Source organism: Pristiophorus japonicus, chromosome 3, assembly GCF_044704955.1.
Source record: "Pristiophorus japonicus isolate sPriJap1 chromosome 3, sPriJap1.hap1, whole genome shotgun sequence".
Lineage (NCBI taxonomy): Eukaryota > Metazoa > Chordata > Chondrichthyes > Pristiophoridae > Pristiophorus > Pristiophorus japonicus.
The window spans coordinates 232434005-232450476 of NC_091979.1; the positions used below are offsets into that span (position 1 = coordinate 232434005).

A 16472-nucleotide genomic window follows, 5' to 3' on the forward strand; every position below is an offset into this window, starting at 1 on the left:
GCCGTTTAGTCGAGTGTTAGAATTGGCACTTGTAATGAGGATGATGTACCGTTATTTATCTTGTTGCTGTCTGTGTTGCTAGGTGTGCGTGGAGGGGCGGTTATATCTGGAGTTCATGTTTGATGATATGATGAGGATTAAGACCTGGCATTTTAACATCAGGCAACACCGTGAGCTGATCCCACGCAGCATCCTCGCCATGAATGTGAGTATCTTCTCGCCAAGACGGGCCTCCTTCTCCACCCACTCCCGATCCGTAAACTCTGCTGCTTCTCCTCAGCGGGCTGTTCCACTGGAACGCTCGGTGTCGACACTGGTCACCTGAAATGTGCATGTGTTCAACATCTCTCACCTTAACAGCCACTAAAGTCCACAAGAAAACTTCCTTCAAAGATCTGGCTCCTCTAGTTCCAGTTCAAATACTTTCAGCGAGAGAAAACCCCAATATTGTTCAGAGGGGGACAAACTTTATTATTTTTTCAAAATATCTGCTCCTTGCAAAGCATTTTGAGCTGCTTTATGTGAAAGTACGATTCGAGTGCAAGAAGTGAGTTAACCTGATAACTCACAAGTGCCAAACTTGGGAGTGAATTTTGGTTAATGCCACAAGTTTGATAAAATCATTTCCCATGCAGTACTGAGGGAGCGCTGCACTGTCGGAGGTGCCGTCTTTTGGGTGAGACGTTAAAACGAGGCTCCGTCTGCTCTCTCAGATGGAAGTAAAAGATCCCATGGCACTATTTCGAAGAAGAGCAGGGGAGTTATCCACTGTATCCTGGACCAATATTTATCCCTTAACCAACATCACTAAAACAGATTATCTCCTCATTATTTCATTGCTGTTTGTGGGAGCTTGCTGTGCACAAATTATCTACCGCATTTCCCACATTACAACAGTGACTACACCCCAAAAGTACTTCATTGGCTGTAAAGCGCTTTGGGCGCTATATAAATGCAAGTCTTTCTATCTTTCTTTTGTGAGTCTCAATGATCTGTTTCTGTCACAAATGAATGAAGTAAGGGGTGAAAAGCTCGATTTAATGATCTCACTCAGTTTTAATGCTATTGTTCTGGTTTGTGGTCTTGGAGTGTTTACACTTTGAACATTTTCTTCAAATTAACCTTTCAATTAATTCTTCCAGTATTTATCTCCAGAAATGGAACATCGCGTCATCAGCTTATTTGGTTCTGCCATTCTGCCATGAGGCAGGTCTGAGCCCCAGTCTCACATTGTTCCCTGTTGACTTCCTTGCGATGTTTATCTTTGGAGTACCTTCTCTGAGGTGGGCTGCCAACAAGGCTGAAGATCCCCTCCTACCCTTTACACTGGGGGGTGGAACACACCCCCCACCCACGCCCATCACTCACACCCCACTGGGCACCCACCCAGTATTCACAGCTGGGGCTCCGCTCACCGGGGCAAGTCTGGAGTGGGGCCTGAACGCGACCCTTCGAACTCAGAGGCAGGAGTGTTACCCCTCTACCAAGGGTCACTCAGTCTGGATGTGAGTCCCCCTGCTGGATGTCAACCCAGTATTTAGCGAGCACAGTCTAGTCTCCATTCATTGGGACTGCCTGGAGTGGGGCTCGAACCCCTCACCTTCCGACTCGGAGGCGGGAATGCTACCCCTGAAGGAAGAGGCTTGCTCCCATATCATCACTAAAGATGTCAAATTCTTCCTGGTACTGGTACATAGTGAATTTTCAAAGCGACAGGCCGTTGATAGCCAAGCAATGAATAACACCCCACGCCACCGAAAACCACAAACTCAAACTCTGAAACTAATCCCGAGACTCTGCTCCGAGTTTCTCGTAACCTGGGGGAATGTGTTGTTTTGTATTAATCCAACCGCGCCTCACCAAACTGCTTATTGCTCTATTCCTTGTTTTTAAGTGTCAGCCATGGCTCAGTGGACAGTACTCTCACCTCTGAGTCAGAAGATTGTGGGTTCAAGTCCCACTCCAGGGACTTGAGCACAAAAAAATCTAGGCTGACACTCCTGGTGCAGTATTGAGGGAGTGCTGCATTGTCAGCTGAGACGTTAAACAGGCCTCTCAAGTGGATGTAAGAGATCCCATGGCACTATCTCGAAGAAGAGCAGAGGGGAGTTATCCCCAGTTCCCTGGCCAATATTTATCCCTCAATCAAAAATTAGATTATCTGGTCATTATCACATTGCTGTTTGTGGGAGCTTGCTGTGTGCAAATTGACTGCCGCATTTCCCACAATACAACAGTGACTACACTCCAAAAGTACTACTTTGGCTTCAAGGTGCTTTAAGACATCTGGTGGTCGTGAAAGGCGCTATATAAATCCAAGTCTTTCTTTCTTTAACAGTCCCAGGACCCACAGATGCTGGACCAGCTTTCAAAGAACATCACAAGATGCGGCCTGTCCAACTCTACCCTCAACTACCTCCGAGTAAGGCCAGTTTAAAATACAGCGTACTAGTTTAAAAATCTACCAGGAGGAAACAAGGCTTCGCAGGCTCTTTAATTCATATCGACTAATAAAACCTACATGTTCTGAAGAAGTTTATAACTAAAAGAAAATGTCAGCTTCCAGCTGAATATATTTAATTGTTTTGGCAGCAAGGAATTCCCAGTAGTCATTCATCATTTAACAATAAGATTATTTGCCACTTGCAATGTTGCCACGTTTCAGGGCTGCCAGCAACACTCTGGGTTCTTCATCCAAACAGCTACATTTCACACTGTGTGGAGCCAGCATGCTAATTGACCATAGCTGCAGAAACCCCCCCCAATGGGACAAATGCTTTTGATTTCCTCTTGTGCCCTCTGGTCTTTAGCCACTGGTCGAATCCAGTGCTGTTCTAGAAACATAGAAAATAAAAGCAGTAGTAGGCTATTCGGCCCTTCAAGTCTGCACCGCCATTCAATATGATCATGGCTGATCCTCTATCTCAATACCATATTCCCGCCTTTTCCCCATACCCCTTGATACCTTTTGTGTCTAGAAATTTACCTATCTCCTTGTTAAATATATTCAGTGACTTGGCCTCCACAGCCTTCTGTGGTAGAGAATTCCACACCCTCTGAGGTTCATCACCCTCTGAGTGAAAAAATTTCTCCTCATCTCGGTTCCTAATTTCCTACCCCGTATCCTGAGACTGTGACCCCTTGTTCTAGACTTCCCAGCCAGGGGAAACATTCTCCCTGCATCCAGTCTATCCAACCCAGTCAGAATTTTATACATTTCAATGAGATCCCCTCTCATTCTTCTAAACTCTAGTGAAAACAGGCCTAGTCGACCCAGTCTCTCCTCATACGACAGTCCTGCCATCTCAGGAATCAGTCTGGTGAACCTTCGCTGCACTCCCTCTATGGCAAGTATATCCTGTCTTAGGTAAGGAGACAAAAACTGCACACAATACTCCAGGTGTGGTCTCACCAAGGTCCTGTATAACTGTAGTAAGACATCCTTGCTCCTGTACTCAAATCCTCTTGCAATGTAGGCCAACATACCATTTGCCTTCCTAACTGCTTGCTGCACCTGCACGTTTGCTTTCAATGACTGGTGTACAAGGACACCCAGGTCCCTCTGTACATCGACATTTCCCAAGCTATTACCATTTAAATAATACTTTGTCTTTATGTTTTTCCTACCAAAGTGGATAACTTCACATTTATCCACGTTATACTGCATCTGCCATGTGTTTGCCCATTCCTCAACCTATTTAAATCGCCTTGCAGCGTCTTTGCATCTTCCTCACAACTCACAATCCCACCTAGTTTTGTGTCACCAGCAAACTTGGAAATATTACATTTGGTTCCCTCATCCAAATCATTTATATATATTGTGAATAGCTGGGGCCCAAACACTGATCCCTGTGGTATCCCACTAGTCACTGTCCACCACCCCGAAAAAGACCCGTTTATTCCTACTCTTTGTTTCCTGTCAGTTAACCAATTTTCAATCCATACCAGTACATTACCCCCAATCCTATGTGCTTTAATTTTTCACACTAACCTCTGATGTGGGACTTTATCAAAGGCCTTCTGAAAATCCAAATACACTACATCCACAGGTTCTCCCTTATCTATTCTATCAGTTACATCCTCAAAAAACTCCAGTAGGTTTGTCAAACATGATTTTCGTTTCATAAATCCATGTTGACTTTGTCTAATCCCGTTGATATTATCCAAGTGTGCCGTTATGACATCCTTTATAATAGACTGGCATTTTCCCTGATGTGATTGGGATTACGGAGACGTGGCTCCAGGATGATCAGGGCTGGGAACTCAACATTCAGGGGTATTCAACATTCAGGAAGGATAGAATAAAAGGAAAAGGAGGTGGGGTAGCATTGCTGGTTAAAGAGGAGATTAATGCAATAGTTAGGAAAGACATTAGCTTGGATGATGTGGAATCTATATGGGTAGAGCTGCAGAACACCAAAGGGCAAAAAACGTTAGTAGGAGTTGTGTACAGACCTCCAAACAGTAATAGGGATGTTGGGGAGGGCATCAAACAGGAAATTAGGGGTGCATGCAATAAAGGTGTAGCAGTTATAATGGGTGACTTTAATATGCACATAGATTGGGCTAGCCAAACTGGAAGCAATACGGTGGAGGAGGATTTCCTGGAGTGCATAAGGGATGGTTTTCTAGACCAATATGTTGAGGAACCAACTAGGGGGGAGGCCATCTTAGACTGGGTGTTGTGTAATGAGAGAGGATTAATTAGCAATCTCATTGTGCGAGGCCCCTTGGGGAAGAGTGACCATAATATGGTGGAATTCTGCATTAGGATGGAGAATGAAACAGTAATTTCAGAGACCATGGTCCAGAACTTAAAGAAGGGTAACTTTGAAGGTATGAGGCGTGAATTGGCTAGGATAGATTGGCGAATGATACTTAAGGGGTTGACTGTGGATGGGCAATGGCAGACATTTAGAGACCGCATGGATGAACTACAACAATTGTACATTCCTGTCTGGCGTAAAAATAAAAAAGGGAAGGTGGCTCAACCGTGGCTATCAAGGGAAATCAGGGATAGTATTAAAGCCAAGGAAGTGGCATACAAATTGGCCAGAAATAGCAGCGAACCCGGGGACTGGGAGAAATTTAGAACTCAGCAGAGGAGGACAAAGGGTTTGATTAGGGCAGGGAAAATGGAGTACGAGAAGAAGCTTGCAGGGAACATTAAGGCGGATTGCAAAAGTTTCTATAGGTATGTAAAGAGAAAAAGGTTGGTGAAGACAAACGTAGGTCCCCTGCAGTCAGAATCAGGGGAAGTCATAACAGGGAACAAAGAAATGGCAGACCAATTGAACAAGTACTTTGGTTCGGTATTCACTAAGGAGGATACAAACAACCTTCCGGATATAAAAGGGGTCAGAGGGTCTAGTAAGGAGGGGGAACTGAGGGAAATCTTTATTAGTCAGGAAATTGTGTTGGGGAAATTGATGGGATTGAAGGCCGATAAATCCCCAGGGCCTGATGGACTGCATCCTAGAGTACTTAAGGAGGTGGCCTTGGAAATAGCGGATGCATTGACAGTCATTTTCCAACATTCCATTGACTCTGGATCAGTTCCTATGGAGTGGAGGGTAGCCAATGTAACCCCACTTTTTAAAAAAGGAGGGAAAGAGAAAACAGGGAATTATAGACCGGTCAGCCTGACCTCAGTAGTGGGTAAAATGATGGAATCAATTATTAAGGATGTCATAGCAGTGCATCTGGAAAATGGTGACATGATAGGTCCAAGTCAGCATGGATTTGTGAAAGGGAAATCATGCTTGACAAATCTTCTGGAATTTTTTGAGGATGTTTCCAGTAAAGTGGACAAAGGAGAACCAGTTGATGTGGTATATTTGGACTTTCAGAAGGCTTTCGACAAGGTCCCACACAAGAGATTAATGTGCAAAGTTAAAGCACATGGGATTGGGGGTAGTGTGCTGACGTGGATTGAGAACTGGTTGTCAGACAGGAAGCAAAGAGTAGGAGTAAACGGGTACTTTTCAGAATGGCAGGCAGTGACTAGTGGAGTGCCGCAAGGTTCTGTGCTTGGGGCCCCAGCTGTTTACATTGTACATTAATGATTTAGACGAGGGGATTAAATGCAGTATCTCCAAATTTGCGGATGATACTAAGTTGGGTGGCAGTGTGAGCTGCGAGGAGGATGCTATTAGGCTGCAGAGTGACTTGGATAGGTTAGGTGAGTGGGCAAATGCATGGCAGATGAAGTATAATGTGGATAAATGTGAGGTTATCCACTTTGGTGGTAAAAACAGAGAGACAGACTATTATCTGAATGGTGACAGATTAGGAAAAGGGAAGGTGCAACGAGACCTGGGTGTCATGGTACATCAGTCATTGAAGGTTAGCATGCAGGTACAGCAGGCGGTTAAGAAAGCAAATGGCATGTTGGCCTTCATAGCGAGGGGATTTGAATACAGGGGCAGGGAGGTGTTGCTACAGTTGTACAGGGCCTTGGTGAGGCCACACCTGGAGTATTGTGTACAGTTTTGGTCTCCTAACTTGAGGAAGGACATTCTTGCTATTGAGGGAGTGCAGCGAAGGTTCACCAGACTGATTCCCGGGATGGCGGGACTGACCTATCAAGAAAGACTGGATCAACTGGGCTTGTATTCACTGAAGTTCAGAAGAATGAGAGGGGACCTCATAGAAACGTTTAAAATTCTGACGGGTTTAGACAGGTTAGATGCAGAAAGAATGTTCCCAATGTTGGGGAAGTCCAGAACCAGGGGTCACAGTCTGAGGAAAAGGGGTAAGCCATTTAGGACCGAGATGAGGAGAAACTTCTTCACCCAGAGAGTGGTGAACCTGTGGAATTCTCTACCACAGAAAGTAGTTGAGGCCAATTCACTAAATATATTCAAAAGGGAGTTAGATGAAGTCCTTACTACTAGGGGGATCAAGGGGTATGGCGAGAAAGCAGGAAGGGGGTACTGAAGTTTCATGTTCAGCCATGAACTCATTGAATGGCGGTGCAGGCTAGAAGGGCTGAATGGCCTGCTCCTGCACCTATTTTCTATGTTTCTATGTTTCTATGTTTCTGATGTTAGGCTAACTGGTCTGTAGATCCCTGTTTTCTCTCTCCATCCTTTTTTAAATAGTGGGGTTACATTTGCCACTCTCCAATCTGCAGGAATTGTTCCATAATCTAATTTTGGAAGATGACAACCATTGCATCCACTATTTCCATGGCTACCTCCCACTTTTGTGGATGAGAGAATGCCAGGGAATGCTGTTACAAGATTGCCCTATCGCGTAATGTTAAAGGGGCCCAGCCCCAACCTTAGCATGCTGTCTTTTTATCAGAGAGTGGTCGACTTTAGTTGCACAGCAGACAATTCATTGCATCATAGCAGTGCCTCGGAATCGAGGAAGACTTGCTTCCACTCCTGAAGTGAGGTCTCTGGTGGCTGAACAATCCAATACGAGAGCCACAGACTCTGTCACAGGTGGGACAGATATTCGCCGAGGGAAGGGGTGTGTGGGACTGATTTACCGCATGCTCCTTCCGCTGCCTGCGCTTGACCTCTTCACGCTCTTGGCGTTGAGATTCGAAGAGCTCAACACCCTCCCAGATGCACTTTCTCCACCTAGGGCGATCTTCGGCCAAGTACTCCCAGGTGTCAGTGGTGATGTCGCACTTTATCAAGGAGGCTTTGAGGGTGTCCTTATAATGTTTCCGCTGCCCACCTTTGGCTTGTTTGCCATGAAGGAGCTCCACATAGAGCATTTGCTTAGGGAGTCTCGCGTCTGGCATGCGAACTATGTGGCCTGCCCAGTGAAGCTGATCGAGTGTGGTTAGTGCTTCAATGCGGGGATGTTAGCCTGGACGAGGACACTGATGTTAGTGCGCCTGTCCTCTCAGGGGATTTGTAGGCTCTTGCTGAGACATCATTGGTGATATATCTCCAGCGATTTGAGTTGTCGTCTTATCAACAAGAGCAGACATTGATGCGGAGATTCAACACCGCTGTGCGCCAGTGCAGCCTTTGGCCGCCTGAGGAAAAGAGTGTTCGAAGACCAGGCCCTCAAATCTACCACCAAGCTCATGGTCTACAGGGCTGTAGTAATACCCGGCCTCCTGTATGGATCAGAGGCATGGACGATGTGCAGAAGATAATTCATTGAGCACTGTGCTAACTGTAATATCCTACGGCAAAGGTTCCCAAACTGAGCTCTAGCCCTCAAAGCTCAGTCCCATATTCACTTAATCTTCTTACTTGTTTGAATTCAGAGGCCTGGAAGTTTGGAATGGGCTGCCTTTCGTGCCGCTATCTCACTGTTGGGTACAGTATAGTGGTTGTGGTACTGGACTTGCAACTTGGAGGTCATGAGTTCAAATCTCACCATGGGCAAATTATGAAATTGAATTTAATAAATCTGGTAATTTGTGGTTTTTCACCAGGAAGAAATGAGTATAAAACTGTTGCATTATCATATTAAAAAAACTGGGAAAGGGACTTACCTGATCTACAGGTGACTGGTCCCACAAAACTACGTCAAAACATTAATTCATAGGACTTAGGTGTCGCTGGCAAGGCCGGCATTTATTGCCCTTCCTTAGTTGCCCCTTGAGAAGGTGGTGGTGAGCCGCCGCCTTGAACCGCTGCAGTCCGTGTGGTGAAAGTGCTCCCACAGTGCTGTTAGAGAGGGAGTTCCAGGATTTTGACCCAGTGACGATGAAGGAACGGCAATATATGTTCAAATGCGCTCTGAGGTAGCCGAGCCAGCCACTCACTCGTGATGACATACACAAAATTCAGAATTAACGAGAATCTGTTAGTATCAGCAACATGAAATATATGTAATTAGGGAGAATGTTTGTTTAGACTCTGTATGTGACCTCAAGGTATCAAGGTACAAAGTTTACAAAAATGGATTCCCTTGCTCCGAGACTCAATAACAATTTATTTTAATTTGTTCGTGGCACATAGCCGCATTTATTGCCCATCCCTGGATTATGGGATGTGGGCATCACTGGCAAGGCTGGCATTTATTGCCCATCCTTCGAGGATTGCGGAGCAGATGGTGGGTGTTTGGACTCAGTGCAGTGAGCTATTTCCTTTATCTGTTTGTAATGTAATGATCAGCCATTACCTTTTACCTCACATTTAATGGGGAGGATTCTCTGGATGATTTGCGCTGGCTCCTAATGTTGCAGGAATACTTCCCTGCATTTATCAGACAATGGAGCAATAGATTTGGGAGATATTCCTGCAACATTGGGAGTTTGATTGCCAGGATGGATGGGAAACTTGTTCGGTATTATGTTCACATGAATATGATGTTTTAGAATGAACTTCATACACGATCTAAACTGCTAGAATATATGAGGTTGGGTTTCTGCCATATTCCTACTGCGTTGAAATTCTTCTCTATTAGCCTTTGGGGTAGAAATTGGTCCTAGCTTGTCTTCTTTACCGGGCATAAAACGGGGGCAGCACTGGATGCCTGAAACATGTCCAATATCATATAGGCCTCGGATTATTTTCAGGCATCTTAAAGAGGTATTAGGCCCCCCTTAAGACGCTCCTTAAAACCTACCTCTTTAACCAAGCTTTTGGTCATCCGCTGTAATTTTGGGAGTTTCGGTGGGATTGCTGCAGCCTACACCAAAATGCACATTTTTTTTTCCCCACTTACCTTCCTGTGGAGCCGGGAAGGAGTGGGAGAGATGATCCAGGCTCCACGGCGCTCCTGAGGGCTGCTGCCGGTCGTCCCTCCTCATGTTCTTCTTCTCCCACTTTCCAGGACTTACCCCGAGGGCCACTGCCGGCCAGGGTAAACGCCCCAAACTGTGTCGGACCGCAGGCATCAGCTGCCTCTGGAGGCACAACAGGCATCGGAAGCCCACCCCCATGACTAATATGAAGTCCGAGCCCCAATTTGGGGTGCGTCTCCTTTAGACCCAGTTTAGACACGTGCTGCCGGCTGAGGAAGACCTGAGATGACAAGTCACAGTGTCCCTACACACCTCCGTGGAGAATAAGGTGGAAACCCAATGTCATGTACAATTTTGTGTGCACCAAGATGCGTAACTGGTTCTTCTCTTCTTTGTCTCCTTATGGCTCCCCTTTATCCAATTCTGCTTCTTCCTCCTCCTCCTCCTGCAAATTCCTTCTTTCCTCCTCTTCCCCTTCATGCTCTTCCTTGCTCCCTCCTTCTGCTCGCCCTCTGGCAGCTCTGTGTTATTTTGGAGCCAATGCAGGAGCTGATGTCCAGGCATAAAACTTACAGCTTAAGCCCCAGGGACTGCCTCAAGACATGTCTGTTCCAGAAGTGGCAGCGGATGGTTGCGCCCCCTGGTAAGTGCATGAGAGGCTCTGCGGCTCTTTAGTTTATGCGTGTCTGTGACAGCGAAAGCAAATGAGAAAAATAATGTTAATACACAAAAAAACCTCCCAAGTGGGATAGAAATGGAACCTGTTGCACTCATTTTATGGGCGTAAAACAGGCCTAACGAGGGCCAATTTCAGAGACCAATGACCCGCACCCAAAGGGCCTCTGAAAGATATTGGGTGGGGCCCTTTTTCAGGCATCCCTGGTGGCCACCTAAAACCGGCATTCGGCTCCTTACATATGTAAATGAGGGGTCTTTGGTGCCTGTTTTATTGGTGGGCAACTGTGGCCGCTTACAAAAAGTAAAACATTTCAAAACTTGTTACTGTGGAGCCAGAAGGAGCAGGAGTGCCCCCCCTCCCACCCCCGATTCCACAGCACTCGCAATCAGTATTGCCGCCCCCTCCAGTCACAGTTTCAGCCTCCGTCCGGCCGGCGAGGCAAACAGCCTTTCCACAACGGACCCAGCTGCGTGCGGAGGCACCAGTAGCTCGTCTGAATAATGTTAATCAGGCTCAAAGCCCAATTTTGGGCCGACCTCAGGCCTCCTGGCTTGGGCACGGGCCTGAGGGAATTTCCATCCCATGGCATGAAGTATAGCTCGGGTTCCCCCAATACCTTATGGAACAGCTGAGTCATAGAACAGGAAGATCTTGGGCTCAATTCTTGATGAGTTAATATTGTATTAAGGGGAACTGATAGGGTAGACAGAGAGAAACTATTTCCACTGGTTGGGGAGTCTAGGACTGGGGGCAGAGTCTAAAAATTAGAACCAGACCTTTCAGGAGTGAAGTTAGGAAACACTTCTACACACAAAGAGTGGTAGAAGTTTGGAACTTTCTTCTGCAAATGGCAATTGATGCTAGATCAATTGTTGATTTTAAATCTGAGATTGATAGATTTTTGTTAACCAAAGGTATCAAGGGATAGGGGCCAAAGGCAGATATATGGAGTTAGGTCACAGATGAGCCAAGATCTCATTGAATGGCGGAACAGCCTCAAGGGGCTGAATGGTCTCCTATGTTCCTATGTAACTGATGTCTTTATCCTTCGATGAGGGCGGGGAGGGGGGGCGGAAAGCACAGGTTTCCTGCTCCTCTCAACCCTGCTGGACATGTGTATGTCAATATCTGGTGCAATATCCACACAGCCTGGTGACATTAACCATTGACACTCACATGATTAATGGCACGAAGACACATCGGCTCTGAAATTCCGGTCGGAAGCTTCTTCGAAGAACACCTCTGACCGGAGAATTTTTACGAAGTGCCTGGCGGTCCCGGAGACACCTGGAATTCTGGTGGGGAGACCTTTTCTTCCCGCGCTGCGGAGCGTGCTCCCGACCACCAGGTTCAAACGCAGACGGTGCAGTCACGAGTGACTCCTCAACCAATCAGGTAAAGTATTCAACAGCTTTCTCATTAATAGCAATGAGAACTCTGTATCTACGAGTTCTCATTGCTATTAATGAGAAAAAACAAACACACTAAACACCATAATAAAAAATAAAAAACACACCTCACATAACTAAAATTAATTTAAATTAAAGTTAATAAATGTCTTAGAAAAAAATATCTATTTTGCCGATTTTTTAAAAAAGTTTTGTAATTAGGTTTAAAAATAAACTTACCTTGGTGGGCAGGGTTTTTAACATTAAAATGCGCTTTTTAAATTTTATTTTTATATATTTTTGTATGTTTTAAAACTCTTACACTGGTAAAAGCAGGCGCAAGAGTTTTCAGGACATCCGCTGGGCAAGAGATGAGCAAATCCTGCAATCTTACCCATGCGAATGTCCTGGCTGCGGGAATACGGAGGATCTGTCAAGCCAGAGCTGAACTGTAAAAGCCGGTTTTCGGCGCATGCGCATTGCGTGCCGAGAACAGGCTTTTGCGATGCCTTCCCAGGTCCGTACGGACCCGGGGAGGCCGGGTTTTTTGCCCATCGCTATAGGGTGACTGACACCAGTGGAACAGTACACCAGAAATTCGGCAATGGAGGATCAGAAGAAACCGGTGAGGAATAAAACACTTACTTCTATTGGCCTCTATGGATACATGCACCATTCAGTGCAATTTCTAAGCCAAACAGACCAGAAGATTCTGGGTTCTCCAAGAGGCACCAGGATGGCTGATTTGGAAGTAGAAAACCATCACTGGTGTGGGGCACTCCACTGCGGTGAGGTGGTGGAGTTCTGCATCTGACAGGTGTTGGACCTGCCCTGGGAGATGAGGGTGTTGACTTATGAAGATAGGTTGAGTAGGTTGGGCCTATACTCATTGGAGTTCAGAAGAATGAGAGGTGATTGAAACTTATAAGATCATGAGGGGGCTCGACAAGGTGGATGCAGAGGATATTTCCACTCATGGGGGAGACCGGAACTAGGGGACATAGTCTCAGAATAAGGGGCTGCCCATTTAAAACTAAGATGAGGAGAAATTTCTTCTCTCAGAGGGTTGTAAATCTGTGTATTTCGCTGCCCCAGAGCTGTGGAGGCTGGGTCATTGAATATATTTAAGGCAGAGATAGACAGATTTTTGAGTGATAAAGGAATAAAGGATTATGGGGAGCGGGCAGGGAAGTGGATCTGAGTCCATGATCAGATCACCCATGATCTTATTAAATGGCGGAGCAGGCTCGAGGGGCTAAGTGGCCTACTCCTGCTCCTATTTCTTGTGTTCTTATGGGAGTGGTTGGTTGGTGTTGATTGGGCTGCATTTCCCAACCTTTAAAATTATGAAAGGTTTTGATAGAGTGGATACAGAGAGAATGTTTTCACTTGTGGGGAAGAGCATAACTAGAGGCCATCAATATAAGGTAGTCACCAAGAAATCCAATAGGGAATTCAGAAGGAAATTCTTTACCCAGACAGTGTTGAGAATGTGGAATTCGTTACCACAAGGAGTGGTTGGTGCGAATAGTCTCGATGCATTTAAGGGGAGCGTGGACAAGCATACGAGGGAGAAGGGAAAAGAGGGTTATGCTGATAGATTTAGATGAGGAAAGACAGGAGAAGGCTCGAGTAGAGCATAAACGCTGGCATGGACTGGTTGGGCTGAATGTCCTGCTTCTGTGCCGTATATCCTGTGTAATCCAAGCCTCTCTCACTGTGACAAATGAAAACTGACTTGAGCGGTGTTGGGGAGGGATATACCTGTTGGATAGGTTTAAAGAATTTTGATGGGATTACTTATTGTCAATTGATACCGATTGCTTGTTTCACCAGCTGAACCAGCCAGACAGGCACCGAGCAAACGCAGGAAAAGGAAAATGTCTGGGGGCAGCACCATCAGCAGTGGCACAAACTCCAACACCAACAGCAACAGCAAAAAGAAGAGTCCGGCCAGTAGTTTTGCGCTGTCCAGTCAGGTACCTGTAAGCATCCACGTTTCTTTGCCCTTCACTCATTGAACCGTACCAGGACAGGGAATCGACAGATTTTCCTCTCTTTTTCTGGGAAATTTTCTTTATACAAAAGTTTGGATTTGATGTCGTTGTTGTCACTTTGCTTGATCTTTTCACCCAGTGTCAGCTTTGAACACTGAGCTGCTGACCCCCTGGTCTCGGGCACCTCACCCAAGGGGCCCGAGGGTGCACTCACAGAATTACATCCCAGCAAGAGGCAACGCCTTCAGGAGAAGGCGGGGGAGGGGGGGCGATTTAAGGGGTGGGAATAATAAATAGCAAAGAATTGGCATGCCACATGCACAGGTGATGGACCTCAGATCCACAGGTCACCCAATGGGATGAGTTTCTGACCATCTGGGTTTGCTGGAGTGAGTTGGAAAGTCTACCTATGGACAGGGAGAATGTCCAGCAGACATGGTCACATCTCATTACAGAGTGGCACTAGCAGAGACTTGGAAATAGGTTGTACACTTTCCTTCTTGACAATGTGATGTTTGGATGGAGGGGTGGGGTCATGAGGAGTTGAGGGGGAATGGATTTTAATGGTGGGGAGAAAATGTTAACAAATTGGTACATGGATTCCAATGCTGCGGTCCTTGTCTGGACTCGTGTAAAAACCATAATCAAGATATTTCTCTGTGTCAGTGTATCTAGCTGTGGGTCAGGGGTTATGTGTGTGTCTGGGTTGAGTTTGACTGTTTCTGTGTTTTGAATGTTTATATCCATATGTCTATATGCCTCAAATTTAAAATTCTCATCCTTGTGTTCAAATCCCTCTATGACCTCACCCCTCCCTATCTCTGTAATCTCCTCCAGCCCCTACACCCCTCCCTATCTCTGTAACCCCCTCCAGCCTCTCCACCCCTCCCTATCTCTGTAACCCCCTCCAGCCCTACACCCCTCCCTATCTCTGTAACCTCCTCCAGCCCCTCCACCCCTCCCTATCTCTGTAACCCCCTCCAGCCCTACACCCCTCCATATCTCTGTAACCTCCTCCAGCCCCTCCACCCTTCCTTATCTCTGTAACCTCCTCCAGCCTCTACGCCCCTCCCTATTTCTGTAATCTTCTGCAGCCCTACTCCCTTCCCTATCTCTGTAACCCCCTCTAGCCCCTACGCCCCTCCCTATCTCTGTAATCTCCTGCAGCCTTACACCCTCCCTATATCTGTAACCTCCTCCAGCCCCTCCACCCTTCCCTATCTCTGTAACTTCCTCCAGCCCCGACACCACTCCCTATCTCTGTAACCCCCTCCAGCCCCTACACCCTTCTCTATCTCTGTAATCTCCTGCAGCCCTACACTCTTCCTATCTTTGTAATGACCTCCAGCCCTACAACCCTCTGAGATCGCTGCGCTCCTCCAATTCAGGTCTCTGGTGCATCCCCAATTTTAATCGCTCCACCATTGGCGGCCGTGCCTTCAGCTGCCTGGGCCGTAAGCTCGGGAATTCGCTCCCTAAACCTCTCCGCCTCTCCACGTCCCAAGGCACTTCACAAGAGCATAATCAGACAAAAACTGACACCAAGCCACACAAGGAGATTTTAGGACAGGTGACCAAAAGCTTAGTCAAAGAGATAGGTTGTAAGGAGTGTCTCCCTAAACCTCTCCGCCTCTCTACCTCTCTTTCCTCCTTTAAGATGCTCCTTAAAACCTACCTCTTTGACCAAGGTTTTGATCACCTGTCCTAATATCTCCTTATGTGGCTTGGAGTCCAACTTCTGTCTGAGTTACATTCCTGTGAAGTGCCTTGGGACGTTTTCACTGTGTTAACGGCGCTATATAAATGCAAGTTGTTGTGTTCAAGTGTTTCTGTGCATGTGTGTGTGTGTGTGTTTGTCGGGGTCTGTCTGTCTATCCTGCCGCGAGTTGTTCCTTAAATGAGCTGAGGTCACCTCCCTGTTACAGGACGTGATGGTGGTGGGTGAGCCCACCCTGATGGGGGGCGAGTTTGGCGATGAGGACGAGCGGCTCATCACGCGGTTGGAGAACACCCAGTACGACGCGACCAATGGCATCGACGACGAGGACAGCTTCAACAACTCGCCCGCGCTGGGGGCCAACAGCCCCTGGAACAGCAAGCCCCCATCGAGCCAAGAGAGCAAGTCAGAGAACCCAACATCGCAGGCCTCCCAGTAATGTACAGAACGGCCGGCGCACGTTCCCAAACCCAAAATAAATCTACCTGTCAAAGTAACCACAAGTGGAGGTACTGGGGGAGAGTGGTTTGTTACTGTGCTCCCAACTTGTGCAGCCAATAACGAAAGCATCAGTCATTGCTCTCTCCTTCTTCCCAATCTATCACTACTTTAACTATTGGATATAATACCTGCTTCTATTTTTTTTTAAGCTACTACAAAGTATTTTCCTCTAACTCTCTCTTAAATACTAAAGTGTTAACAGATAAAGTTGCTGCTGAGAAGAATTGAAGCCCGCCCCAATTCGAGCTCCTCTCCGCTCCTGATGACCATTCTCTCGCTTTGGTGCCGGGTGGGGGAAAAAAAATTGCCGTTCTAGAAGGTTCCACAAGCTGGCATGGTGGGCAAATGCGCCACCTGTGTGGGTGGGTACTGCAGTGGGTCTCAGCCAGCAGTCCCGCTCCTGGTCACTATCTGGAGACACATTACAGGAAAGGTACCCCTGCACTGACTTTGGGTGAGGACGGGGACTCTGATGCCCCCTTGTGGTCAAATAGCACACAGACACGCACTGGCTTAGTTCGCGTGA

The 16472-nt window shown here is 46.7% G+C and overlaps 1 protein-coding gene across 3 annotated transcripts in view; it reads left to right on the forward strand.

Annotated features, from left to right (window-relative positions):
- LOC139260163 (LIM domain-binding protein 1) overlaps nucleotides 1–15942 on the forward strand; it is a 140715-nt gene extending 124773 nt beyond the window's left edge. For 2 of the 3 annotated variants that reach the window (XM_070876401.1, XM_070876399.1), the window contains 5 exons: nucleotides 83–205; nucleotides 2339–2422; nucleotides 10184–10307; nucleotides 13568–13716; nucleotides 15654–15942. In XM_070876401.1, coding sequence (XP_070732502.1) covers nucleotides 83–205; nucleotides 2339–2422; nucleotides 10184–10307; nucleotides 13568–13716; nucleotides 15654–15884 — 711 coding nt within the window. In that variant the 3' untranslated portion in view covers nucleotides 15885–15942. The remainder of the gene's footprint in view (nucleotides 1–82; nucleotides 206–2338; nucleotides 2423–10183; nucleotides 10308–13567; nucleotides 13717–15653) is intronic. The other variant, XM_070876400.1, reaches the window with a different exon arrangement.
- The last annotated feature ends 530 nt before the right edge of the window (nucleotides 15943–16472 follow it).